The 13,893-nt window shown below is 35.7% G+C and overlaps 1 protein-coding gene across 1 annotated transcript in view; it reads left to right on the forward strand.

Annotated features, from left to right (window-relative positions):
* The window catches only part of LOC142335902 (endoplasmic reticulum mannosyl-oligosaccharide 1,2-alpha-mannosidase-like), a 54,544-nt gene that overhangs the window by 20,440 nt on the left and 20,211 nt on the right, over positions 1-13,893 (forward strand). The window contains exons 7-10 of the mRNA XM_075384264.1: positions 2,549-2,733; positions 4,024-4,147; positions 4,728-4,849; positions 5,584-5,744. Coding sequence (XP_075240379.1) covers positions 2,549-2,733; positions 4,024-4,147; positions 4,728-4,849; positions 5,584-5,744 — 592 coding nt within the window. The remainder of the gene's footprint in view (positions 1-2,548; positions 2,734-4,023; positions 4,148-4,727; positions 4,850-5,583; positions 5,745-13,893) is intronic.

Consider the following 13,893-nt stretch of genomic DNA (forward strand, 5'->3'; position numbering starts at 1 on the left):
TGTTGATAGCAGCTTTTCTATCTCCCTCATTTGGAAACAAGAGTATGTCTAACTACGCAATGACATCAAAGTGGTTTCAACTTCAAAGTTTGTTTGTACGTAAGTCAATTTTTATTTTTCTGTCCGTTCAATTCCAGTAGGGTTATTGAATCAATGGTGGCTTTTTTTACGGTAATCTATCAGGTGTTTCCTCTGATGCCGTTTTTTCGCTTTACATTTTTTCACAACTTTGCTTTCCATATTTGCGTAAAATCCTTTTGACTTCTCTAGGCCAGTTTCACTTTTCTCTCAATCTGCGAAAAGTGTTTTTAGACAGCAGTTGCTCAGCAAAACCTTTCAAATTGAACAGAGTCGGTATCAAAAAACGAAATAAAACGTAAAAAAACGCAAAGTAGACTGATAAAGCCCAATTTTAGATGCCCGTTACTCGTACTTGGTTCTTGGTTACCATCTCTAATGCTTATTGGTATTGATATTAGCCCCTGTGTCGTCGCACTACGAAACAAGAGTATGTTCAGCTCCAAAATTACATCAAAAGAGTTGGCACTTTAAAATTGTTGTTTAGATAAATCATTTTTTTCTTTTAAATTTTTCGCTTCTTTCAATCCCAATCTTGGTTATGGGAATCAACAGTGGCTATTTTCCGGCAATCTGCCGGGTTTGTTTTACGTTGGTCTATTGTGTGATTCCACTCTCAACCGATTTTTTTTATCCTTTCAGCTTTTTTTGTCGCTCATCAATGGCAGATCCGTTCGGATTTTTAATGCTGAGTAAATGAACCTGTTTAGGGTAGTCAGTTGATATTATTTGGTTTTTGACAGCCACGTTCATCTTTCAGGCGGCTATTATAGCCCCCGTATTTTGTTTTTGATTTCGAAAAATAATTTTGCTTTGCCGTAAATCACAGCTTGCGCAACCTTGTTAAATCTTTTCACTTTTCTGGACTAATTTTTTTGCTCATTCTGCTCAAAGTGCTTTTAAACAACAGTCGCTCAGGCAAGTTATCTGAAATGAACTGAATTATAAAAACGATATTAAGGACAAAAATTGGATAAACCCATAAAGCTGACTGTTGGATGCCCGCTACTTGAATTTTGTTCCTAGATTTATTAAATACCATCAACAATGTTTATTGGTGTTGATAGCAGCTTTTCTATCTCCCTCATTTGGAAGCAGGAGTATGTCTAACTACGCAATGACAGCAAAGTGATTTCATTTTCAAAGTTTGTACCTAAGTCAATTTTTATTTTTCTGTCCGTTCAATTCCGTTCAATTCCAGTAGGTTTATGGAATCAAAGGTGGCTTTTTTACGGTAATCTATCAGGTGTTTCCTCTTATGCCGTTTTTTCGCTTTACATTTTTTCACAACTTTCCTTTCCACATTTGCGTAAAATCCTTCTGACTTCTCTAGGCTATTTTTGCTTTTCTCTCATTCTGTTCAAATAGCTCAGCAGTTTGAAATGAAAAGAGTCGATACTGAAAAATTAAATAAAGAAATGGGATAACCCCGTTTCTTGCCCATAAGACCAGTTTTTGCATAACAAAGTTTCCCTTTTTTTGTTCTTTCAATCACAATCAGAGTGAGGGGAATCTACAGGGGGTTATCTGCCGGTAATGTTTATGTGAAAATTTTTAATAGCCGCCGTCAGCTTCTCAACGGCTATTATTTAGGCATTCTCCTTTAAGTTTGCTTTACCTTTTGATCTCGTTTTTCGTTTTACATAAGTCACGATTTTCACGTTTGATTTCTGACTTACTACACTCACTGTATCAGCTAAATGGATTTAAGTTTTTTCACTTATTCAATTACGCAATGTAGTGAATACTGTCAACGTCAAAAGATCAAAAGAGACGGGATAAACCGATAAAGCCCGGTCATTAAGAATTAGGTTTTCAAAGTTCATTAGAATGTTTGCTAGCTGATATTGGTGTGAAGCTTATTAGCGTTCAGTATAGAAGCTGAATTAAGTATAGGTTTAGAATCCAACTGAAACTGCACGCCAAATTAGAACACTTGAATCTATTCTGTTTCCCCCAGTGTATTTATGAACCCCAGTTACAAATTATATGTTGTTATATAGCACATTATTATGTAAAAAAATAGCACGTTTACCTGGGGGTCATAAAAGATTTATGCTCACTAAGCTAAGGGCAAAACAGAGTAGATCCGAACACTTTTTGACACTGAAAAAAAAACAAAAATTCTATTTTTCGCGGCTATTTTCCCGCAATCTGCCGGCTGTTTAAATTTTAAATACAAACAAATTGTCTTTTTATGCGATTTATTTTCTTTTTTATTAAGTTCTCTTAGAGCCTTTCAGCTCACTAGTCAAGAATGTGATTCACAGAAATGGTTTTGGAGACTTTCACTGATGGTGTGGGTGTAAAGGGTGGTTCTTAGAGGTTGACCCCCCCCCAATTCACCCAATCCCCAGCCCTGCACATCGTTCAGGCCGTAAGGGCCCCGTGCAGCTAAAGACCCCCTCCTACCGAACATGCTTAAAAACTTTGTGTTGATCCAATTTTAACACAAAAAATGATTGTTTAGGAAAAGGCGATGGAGGTTTCACTGCACGTTAGATCGTTAGAGAAGAAGGATGGCCTGGTGCCTTACTTCATCAATGCCAACTCTGGAAAATTCAGACAGGGTACTCTCACTCTGGGAGCCAGAGCAGACAGCTACTACGAGTACTTGCTGAAACAGTACCTCCAGACCAATTACACTGAGCCTATGTAAGCATTGTTTCCGAGCAATTTTTGGGTTATAGGGTAAATACTTTTTCATCACTTGATTTTTGCAGTTTTGCTTCTAACTGCACTTATAGCTCCATTGAAGTATATATACTGTTGCGGCTTATAATTAGTATTTTTCATGAAAATATTTGCTTGACCGTTTTATTCTCGAACATTCTTTCGATTTGACTTCTCGTTGAGTTTTTGACGCTTAACTGCACACCCCATCCCCCCCCACCCCCCTACCTAGGCTACGTTCCCCTCTGAAATAAGTTGCCTCGCTTGGCGATTTATGTTATTTTATGTTAACTAACGTTTGTCGGTTTGTTATTTTTTAAGCGTATTGCTTCCTTGTTCGCGACTTAGAGCGCGCTATGTGTCTTCTAACGTTCATTTGTTTTAAATCGAGAAATAGGCAAACACAAAAAATATCTCAAAGTCAATCAATGAAACGGTGCACGCAAAGTAAGCCCAAGTAAAAGTAAGCCGACAGAAAAGCAAGCCGAAAATTATGTAATAGTTATGTAATATTTCAGAAATAATACATTGTTAGCGGTTACAATCAAGACTGCGCATAGTATTTTGACATTTATATTGTATTCCAGTGCTAACGAGAAACAAAAGTGTAATTTTTAAGAGATTTAGTGATTTTGAGCCCCAGAGGATCGCTGTCCATGGTCATGCCTCTCATCCGCTGTGGGGTGTAATCCGGAAATGGCGGACAGGGTATAACGGCGAAGAGCGCCCGCCAGGGACAATTAAGGATCCGCTATCCGGAATTTTTTTTCTTAATTCGGATTGCTTGGCTATCGGCTTGCGTGACCGCTAGAGGCTATCTTGTTGGGCAACAAATCGTTATATGTTTCAATTTACTTTGAGTCTTTCGATCGTTTGCTTAGTGGGTGCATATTATTTCCACCCCCAGACGCTTGTGTATTTTTACGTAATGAGTTGGTACGTAATGACAAGTGCTCTGTAACTGGGAGGTACATAACGTACTTGGGGGAACACACGTTGAAAAGAGCCAAATTTTAAGTTCAGAATGTGTTTCATATTAAAGTTCTCGCGGCAACCGATCTCTTTTCAGCGTGTTCTCATCTTATTTGTTTTACAGAAAGTTATTTCACATTTTTGCTCATCTAATTTGTTTCACGGAAACTCCGACCGCTTGTAGAGGCAAAATTCTCCTTTTGTTAAATGTTGGTCACTTGCTATTCTTGATCGTCCTAAGGGTGAGCGCATATATGGAATAAAATGGTAAAAATTGCAAGCATTGATGTTGTTGTTCAGGTTTCAAGATGAGTTTATGCGTGCAGTCGAGGGAGTTTCGTCTCATCTCACCAAAAAGACACCCAACCAGGGTCTGTGGGTTGTAGGTGAAATGTCAGCTGGCCACAAATTTATGCCCAAAATGGTAAGAATGCATTTCTATGACAGATTTGATGTAGTTTACCTAAAGAAAAATATTGCTGTTTCCTTTTACTCTGTAGGGAAATATTCAAAATCGAGTCCTTGGTATATGATCAAACCAGGCGCTTGCAAGGTTTAGGATGCCGAAAGTCTGAAGTTCCAGAAGTTAAAATGCCAGATATTCCTATATACGTAATCAGAAGTTGACTTCCGTGAACTTTCGACATTTTCAAACTTGCAAGTTGCCCGTTTTAAGCACCTATACGTCTAATATAGCTAAGATATTAATTGGATTCCTGCTTTGAAGTGCATTAAGAGCTCGTCGTTGTTCAGTAAATTGATCAACGTCATCAATGGTCGGATTATCTTGATAGATTAAAATGATAGGGATGTTATCCTCGATCTACAAGTGAATTTGGATTTGAAATATTGATTCCTTCGATTATGCGTTATGCACCCTCCTGTTAAACTATCCGTGGCATTACAGAGTAGATTACTCATGAGCTTGGGAGTTGCAAATAAACGAACCCGCTAAGCTGGGGTGTCAAAGATGGATAAAAACGATCCGTTCTATTTGATTTAAGGACCATCTTGTCTGTTTCTACCCTGGTGTGCTTGCCCTGGCGAGTTTTCATGGCTTCGAACCTAAAGAGAGATATATGGGCTTAGCTGCCAACATCACTGAAACTTGCTATGAGATGTACAGGTAAGTCTGACTCGTGTCCGAAAGACATTTGACCCTTTTTTGAGAGAAGAATTTTAGGATCTATTCTGTTTCGGGCCCCAATTACAATTTGTGTTTTTATACAGCAGGTTACACTGTAAAAAACAGCACGTGCGACTGGAGGCGTAATTTTCATGCCCACTAAGCTTTGCGAAACAGAATAGATCCAAGTTTTATTGATCTAAATTTCGTGATCTAAATTGCTCTCATTCTGAAATGAAATCTGTTGCTAACATAAGTGCGATTTAAGCCAGTCGTATAGCTAATTGGTTAAGGGATCATACTACCATCCGGGAGGTCACGTGTTCGAACCCTTCAAGTGTCGTTTTTTTTGCACCGATAGAAAGTTATTTATTGTACCCCCTCTCTCTGAATTAAATGCCCCGCCTGTCGTTCGAGAGCAATTCATTCAACGTTTTACATATATAATATAGCTCATCAGTATATGCAATAAAAATCTGGTGTTGTATTTGGATATTCACAAGTCTGGATATTCATCCAGATCTGGATATTCACAAGTAAGACCTTTGATTGTGCTCCATTTACACAATTTAGTATAACTTTAAGTTCTTGAGAGTGTACGTTTTTATAGGGAAGGCCTAGGCCTAAATTTTTTTGTAATGTCGTGAATACAAATAATAATAATGGGAAATGGAATCGGAAGAGGTTAAAAAAATTGATGATTGATATAATGGTTGATTGATGTATGGTAACAGGGCTCAACCAACAGGATTGGCTCCTGAGATCAGCCACTTCAACATGGATGCAGCCAATGAACCTTCTGACAAATCAGACCTGAATGTCAAACCCCTAGACAAACACTACCTACTGCGCCCAGAAACAATTGAGGCTCTCTTCTATATGTACAGGATTACAGGTGAGTGCGTGATTGCTGACAAAAAGCGCGTAGCAATTTGGATGCTTTGCAGGCAAAGGGGTGTTTCTTGGTGGTCTCAAATGAATGTTTAATATGTATTGTGACTCAAAACTTTTTAATTGCTCTCGAACGAAGTTTGAAGCAATAATTGCAAGCGTGTTGGGATTTTTTGCAAAATTTTCCCTTGTCCAATTTTCTACAACATTCTGTGACGTCCCAAGTGACTTTTTCTCGCTTCACTTCTTGATTTTGAGTAATCTCAATTTGCGTCATTCCGAAATAATGGTTGTTGCTAGTATAAAAACGATTGTTAGTGGTTGAGAATCAAAGCCGTTGTAGCTTATTGGTTAAGATATGTGACTGCTATCGTGGGGGTCTCGGGTTCCAACGTCTATGATGTCCGAGTTTTTGCACCCATAAAAATTTCGAAGTTACACTCCTAAATTAAATTGCCCCGCCCCACCTGTCGTTCGAGAGAAATTCGTCGGAAATTTATGGGTTTATGTTTAGTTGCTCTCAAACGAAGTTTGTAGCACTTATATTAGTCTTTTGGTCTTTTTTATGCAATTTTTCGTCTGACGCTTTTGACTTTCGGTCCTTAAAAACGGGATAAACATGTGCCCAGCGGGCATTAAGTTTCATTATAGGCCCTTGGCCGTTTTTAATAGTCCTTCAAGTGCTTAGTGGGATGAAGCTACCTGGAAGGCCATAGTTTAAGGTTAAAAGGCCATTTTTAGGAGTGTTTGAGACCAAAATGTTTCAATTTTTCGCCTTTTTTCGTCATTTGTTAATAGCCGCCCTCATCTTCTCAGCCGGCTTTTACAACGCTCCTTTTTTTACTTCGTCGAACAAAAAAAAATTTTCAACAATTTGCGTGAAATCTTTTTGACTTCTCTATTCTAGTTTCTCTTCTCTCATTCTGCTATAAGTGGTTTTGAACACCAGTTGCTCAGCAAAGCAATTCAAAATGAACAGAGTCAGTGTAAAAAAATGAAGTCAGCAATAGAAACGGGATAAACCCATAAAGCCCAATTTTAGATGCCCGCTATTTGAACGTCGTTCCTATAAGTCTTTTTTACCATTTCTAATGCTTATTGGTATTGATAGTAGCCACTGTAGCCTCTCTCAGAGAAACAAAAGTATGTTCAACTACGACATGCCATCAAAATAAATCGGACTTAAAAAATGTTTTTGTACAAAAATCTTTTTTTTTTCAATATTATTCTTTCAATCCCAATCACGCTTATTGTAATCGACTTTTTTCCGGCAATCTTCCGGGTATGTTTCAAATTTTTGTTGGATCAGTCTAAAACTGAAGTTCATAAAGAATTTTTGCAGGACATAAGTACCTTTTATGACCTTTTTAAGAGCTATATGTTTTGGTAATCCAAACAAAAACACGCAAATTTATACTAATTTTCACAATTTTTTTCAAGCTTTTCGAAAATTTTTGTCATTTTTTAGGTATTGCTACCCTCAACAGCCAAGGAACTTCCTCTACGGTTTGATAATAGGTAACTATAATTTCAAGATGTAATGAAATGTTTTCAAAGATTTAACATCACGAATTTTAGCATTTTTGTATGACAAAACTTGCATTTTTTCATTTTTTTGTCATTTATTGTCATTATTCAAGTTTTTCCAGACCCAGGGGCCAAAAAACCTCCTTAAGGGTTTGATTATAAGTTACTGCAAATTTTTTTTTGGCCATGGAATAATTTTCAACTTTTTAATATCAAAATTTTAAGCAGTTTTTTTTACAACTTAATATTTTCAAGTTTTTTGAAATTTTATTTAAAAATTTTTTAGATTTCTTCAGCCTCAAGAGCCATGGAACCTCCTCTACAGTTTGATAATAGCTTACTGTATAGTTTCTAAATGTAACATCACGAATTTTAGCAATTTTCCAATTTTTTTTTTGGACATTTATTGTCATTGTTCAGATTTTTTCTGCCTCAGGGGTCAGAAAAGCTCTTTAGTGGTCTGATAAGTTACTACAACATTTTTTTAGCCATGGAATAGTCTTCAACTTTATAATGCCACAATTTTTAGCAGTTTTTTTTATAAAACTTGCAATTTTTTTCAAGTTTTTTTGAAAATGTTTGTTTTTTTTTTAGGTTTCTCTAGCCTCAAGAGCCAAGCAGCCTCCTCTAGGTTTTGATAATATGATACTGGCTAGTTTTAATGAAATGTTTTTGAAGATTTCAATATCACGAATTTAAGCAATGTTTTTTAAAAAAACAATTGCAATTTTTTCAGGTTTTTTTGAATATTATTGATTTTTTCCGGCTCCAGTGGCCCAGGGACCTCCTCCGAGGTTTGATAATAAGCTGCTGCATAGTTTGTAGAATTAATGGAATGGTTATCAATATTTCAATGACTCGATTTGTAGCAACAAAATTTAATTTTTTCAATTTTCTCGAAAAATTATTATCATATTCCAATTTTATGGATCTTTATGAGCCAGTGAACTTATTTAAGGCTTGAAATAGGGATACTGGACAAACTCTTGATATAATGAAACGGTTTTGATCATTTTAATGCCACAAGTTTTTGCAATATTACTATATAATTTGCTATTTTTTCAACTTTGTAGCAATTGTTTTAATCCTGTTGGTCTTTTCATACGTCCTCTCCATCATTGATTCTTGCGACCATTTGACTTCCTTTTTGAATAAATTGTACCGCTTTGTAACTAAATTTCTGTGTGTGATGTCGTTTTTCACTGGTTAAGTCGATTTTTATGGAAATAGTGTGAATAATTTCTGCTCATACGTGTCCTACATCACTCAGAAAAATGACCTACGCGCTCGAACTTTTGATAATCCAGCTAGCATCCGTACTTGAAAGTCAATGGTGTCCACAATCATAGAATTCTTTTCCTAAGAAAGTTTCTATTTAATATCCGCTGTCAATCTCTCGACGGCTATTATTTAGGTGCCTTCGTTTTTTTAATTTGCTCTACCTTTTGATGATGTTTTTTCGTTTTACATAAGCCACGATTTTCACGCTTGACTTCTGACTTACCTCACTCACTGTTTCAACTGAATGGACCTTAGTTAAATTATTTCACGCAGCGAATTACGCATTGTAGTGAATACCGTGAATGTCGGAAGAGCAAATTAAAAGAAACGGGACCGATAAAGCCCGGTCATGAAGTCGTAGAGAATTAGGTTATCAAAGCTCTATTGAGTGATTGCTGGCTGACATTAGTATTAAGCTTAATAAATTTCAGTTTAGAAGCTGAATTAAATACAGTTTTAGAAGCTAACTGAAACTGCACGCCAAATTAGAACACTTATTGACTCTAAAAAACAGAAAAGAATTTGGTCAATTTCTTTTTCTTCCTTTTTTTCTTTTCAATAGCCGCACAGCGATAGCTGGGGCTATTATTGGCCTTCTCTTGGTTTTTTTTATTTCGTCGTCATGATTTTTGTTACAACCATATGACGTCACAGCCACTTTTTGTTCATTCGTTCATGAAATTTCAACTGAATTGCATGTGTGACGTCATTTTTCGCTCTTAGTGGAGCTAGTTTTTGTGTTCATGCGCGTGGTTAAATTTTTGGTCACACTTTTCTTACCTCACTCTCAAAAATGACTTCCTCAATTTGAAATTGACTTTTATTTACTCTAATTCAAAGAGATGAGGTCAAATGGGTGTGTGTCACTCTAAATGAAGGTTATCTGAGATCAGCTAATAGAGGCAGCAATAACTTATACAGATTTTTCATCAAAATATAACATATCAACCTTCAATGAAAAGACGAAGTTTTTTGGTCTGTCTTTTTTTACTGTTTTTTTGAGACGGCAGATCTACGAAGCTATTGCGGCTATTTTCTGGTAATCTGCCAGCTATGTTTTTTCTGTTCCCGATGAGCATCAAGCGCGTCTGCGGTGGCTATTTTCCGCAATTTTGCGCGTATGTTTTAATTGAATTGAAAAAATTTGAAGAATAATTTTCGCATGAGAAAAGAGTAGCCTTCGTTTCTTGTTTCATGTGCTGCAATCTTCTTGCTTCATCATTTGACTTGTTGTTACAACAGGTCTCAACTGACTTTATCGCGGCTACTTTGCGCAGTCGTTCAGCTGTGATTTGGAATATGTAATCCTGTTACTTTATCTGATGACATCATTTCGATTTGATAGTGTCCTATTTGTAATTTTATTGATCTGTTTTAATTACTCTTGGACGAAGTTTGATTGTAAACGTGTGCGTCTTTTTATGCACAATTTTTGCGTGACCGATTTTGCGCTTTTGTTCTAGAACATTCTGACTTGTTGTGACTTTTTCTACCCTTGAGACCTTCATTTCTTGAGTGAATTAAGTTGCTCTCATTCCGATATGAAGTCTTTTGCTAACATAAGGGCTCTTGTAAGCGGATGAGATCAACGGCATTGTCGCTTAGTGGCTAAGATGTTAGTTTTATCCTGGTGGTTGTGGGTGCGAACCCCTCTGGGTCGGTATTTTTGCGAACATAAAAAAACTTAGCAGGACCCTCACTAAATTTAAGTGGCCCGCTTGTCGTTAAGAGCTTCACGTTTGTTTTCGTATCAAAATCCTATGCTAATCCTACTTATTAATTGCTCTCGAACGAAGTCGGAAGCAATAATTATAAGCGTGTTAGTAATTTCTGCAAAATTTTTCTTGTCCAATTTTGTGCTTTTGTTCTAGAACATTCTGTGACTCGGTTGACTTTTTCAAGCTTCACTTCTTTTTGGGTGATTTCAGTTGCTCTCATCCTGATATGAAGTTTGTTGCTTATATAAAAGTGATTATTACCCCTAAGTTAAATTTCTCCAGCCTGGCGTTCGAGAGGAATTCATCCGACGTAGTCGGTTTATATATAATAGACATCCTCATCTTATAGTGGATCCGTTTTAATTCACTTCAACTTGTTCAACATTCTGCATGAAATCTTTTTGACTTCTCTAGGCTAGTTTCATTCTTCTCTCATTCTGTTCAAATCATTTTTAAACAGCAGTGGCTCAATAAAGCAATCTAAAATGAACGAAATCAAGAATCGAAACTGGATAAGCCCATAAAGGCAAATTTTTGATGCCCGCTACTTCAACGTTGTTATTTACCATCTTGTTCATCTCTAATGCTTATTGGTATTGGTAATGGCCACTGTATCCTCTCCTTAAGAACCAGGAGTATGTCTAAGTACGTACTGACGCAAAAATATTTCGCACTTGCAAAGTATTTCTGTACAGAGATCGAGTTCCATTTTTTTCAAGTTTGTTCTATCCCAATCGGGGTTATAGGAATCAATGGCGGCTATTTTCCGGCAATCTGCCGCGCATGTTTGCCCTGTAGTTTCCTAGAATAGGTAAGTTTTACGTTTGACAGCTTTTTCTCCTGATTTCTGACATACATTGCTCAAAGTTTCCAATAAATGGAGTTTAAATTTCTTTGAACAATTGCACAATGTAGTGGACACTGTCAAATTCAAAAGAGTGAGAAAAGGGATGAACCGATCAAACTGTCATTATTTTGTAGAGTTTTTGTCAACTTTTCCTGCATTTTTCGTTGCCTGTTTTGATCAGAATGCGAGACTGGTGGCTATATTTTGGCTAATGGATTTGCTAATATTTAGGCGCTGAGAGTTATACACAACAACAATTTCTTCACTTTACTTTTTTCAACTGATATACTTGGGATTTCATTCAAAACTTAGCTCAAAGTCAAAGATGATTTCAAAGAAACTGCAATCAGCTTATGATGTCAAGTTCCGTATGCCTTAAAGGACGCGTCAATTAATTTGACCTCTACAATCTTATTGACTTTTTAAATTGAGCCTAATAATACACTATGGTACCAAAAAGCTGCGTACACCTAAAGATTTTTAAAAAAGCAATAGAAACAACAAATAATATAACATTTTGAGTTCAAATTAGTTCTCTAATAACGTAGTAATAATAATCTTATTGAATGTCAGCATAGGAGGTCGAACAAACTTGAGCATTGAAGGGTTTGTTCCACTTTGGAAGTAATTGAAATTGATACAAAAATAAACAAAGTTGGAAACTAGAGTTCCAAATGTTTTTCCTAGAATGGCTTTCGCGTTTGGTGTCATTAGTACGTTCTAATGGGGAGTCTCAGCAGTTTTTTTGAGCAGGTATTGACTATCAATCCAGAGTCTGTTTTATGAACCTGGCACTTTTCAGATAAAAAACTGTTTCTGACGCACATTTTTAAAACAAATTATAAGTTTCCAGGAATTGCCTGGACTTGTCATTTCTATTGTTTTGATTCTTTGCATCTTTTTTTGAATGATTCAACGATGTTCATAGTTTTAAGTTCTAAACAGTCTTTTGTTGTCATAGTTATGATGATTTTTAATAGCTGGGTTATTGTTAAGGCGCACTTGAAGACCTTTAAGATATTGGGGCCGTGGTTTTGAATCATGAATCATTTCGTTGCACAAATTTAATTATCAAACCATCTTGTTGCATTGCTTTGAACTTTTACGCAGATTTGTCAACCGGATAAAAGATTTATACGAAATCTTTTCCTATTTCACTTGATTGAAGGGGCTTACACGCTCGGCGCTCACAAGTGGTTTTGTTTTTTTTTGAAATCACTTTTTAGCTAATTGTTTGCAAACTTGAGCCTTTTATAACGTATACGGATTTTTGAAGTCATAATGGTGTCTTCTAATGTAAAGCCTGTAATGTGTTTTCAATTGAGGGTTGTATTTGAGCTAATTTTTTGAGCTCATCTGACCATACTAATTGGTCACTTTTTGGGTCAAAAGATTTTTAAATCGATGATTTAAAGATTATAAATTTATCGAAACGTTTTTCAAAATATATAAAAAAAGAAAAACATTGTTAATTCCTTTGAGTATGAACTATAATATACATAACATAGTTTAAAGGTAATGTAGTGTTAAGAAGTATAAATGAAACAAACGTCACATTTTGTGAAAGTTTAAAATTGTATTAAATTTAAAATGTGTTAAAATATCGAGAAATTAAGAGATGAATTATAATCTTGAGAAAAATTTTTGAAAATGCTGATTCTACAATTAACGTATTCGAGAAAAGAGAAAAGTTTTAAAAATGCTAGTCTCCAATTAACATTTCTTAGAAGAATAAATGACGCCCTAAAATTAAGACAAATTAAGATTGAACTTGAAAGATTTGTGATAAGAATTCAATTCAGAAACCGTTGGGTCTTTTAGAAACGCATTCCAGAAATGATTTTTAATTGTAGTTTTGAGAGCCCGCTGTTTAGGGATATTCCGCCTCAAGGCGAGAGAAAAATCGTTATACCACTCAATTGCATTTTTTGAAAAGCAGTTTTGCATTATATTTGTTTTTTGGTTTGCTCCAAATGACAGCTTGTTTGTACGTTCATTCATTTTAGCACTTAGGGTGGCTAACTTGAGTTCATCGAAAGCTGGTAGATCTGCTTTTTGAAGCTTTATAAAATATATAATAACCCGATACTTTATGAGGTATTCTACTGGTAAGATTTTGTGTTTGATCTTGAGATCATTTGTCTTGTTACATTTGGTTCTATTGAAACATGCCTTTATCCCCCTGTTCAGTTGTTTATTTAGAGAAACTCGAAGTGATTTTTTAAGACCTGAGAACAGAACAATTGGGTATTGCAGACCCAATTTTATTGTTCATCGAAAGAAAGATGACAGTCAATATGAACTCCCAAGTATTTCACAACTTTTTTCTCGAGAACTGTACAACCGTTAACAACTTTTTCTTCGATTTTGTTCCTTTTAGGGGCTCCAAAAATAATGAATTCGGTTTTGCTTTCATTTACATTAACTCATTTTTCTTGAAAAAGAGAATGAGTTTAGCAATACTTTTTTCAAGATGTAGTTTTGATTCAGAAATTGTTTTTCCACTGCAAAAGATAAAACTATCATCAGCGTACTGGATTATATTATTACATATATGTTGAAAAGCAGTGGGCTTAGTACAGTACCTTTTGGTACTCCACGGTTAAGTGCTATCCAATTTGATTCATACGTCGAGAATTAGACTTTTTGAACACGGTTTTCTAGATAAGAATTTAGAATTGTATTTGCTTGCTCACTAAAACCTAAAAGTTTAGTTTTGTGTAGAGAAATAACATCTGATTATATTAGAAATCACATCTGTATCATCGATTCATATCATT

Source organism: Convolutriloba macropyga, chromosome 3 (assembly GCF_964194025.1).
Source record: "Convolutriloba macropyga chromosome 3, txConMacr16.3, whole genome shotgun sequence".
Lineage (NCBI taxonomy): Eukaryota > Metazoa > Xenacoelomorpha > Acoela > Convolutidae > Convolutriloba > Convolutriloba macropyga.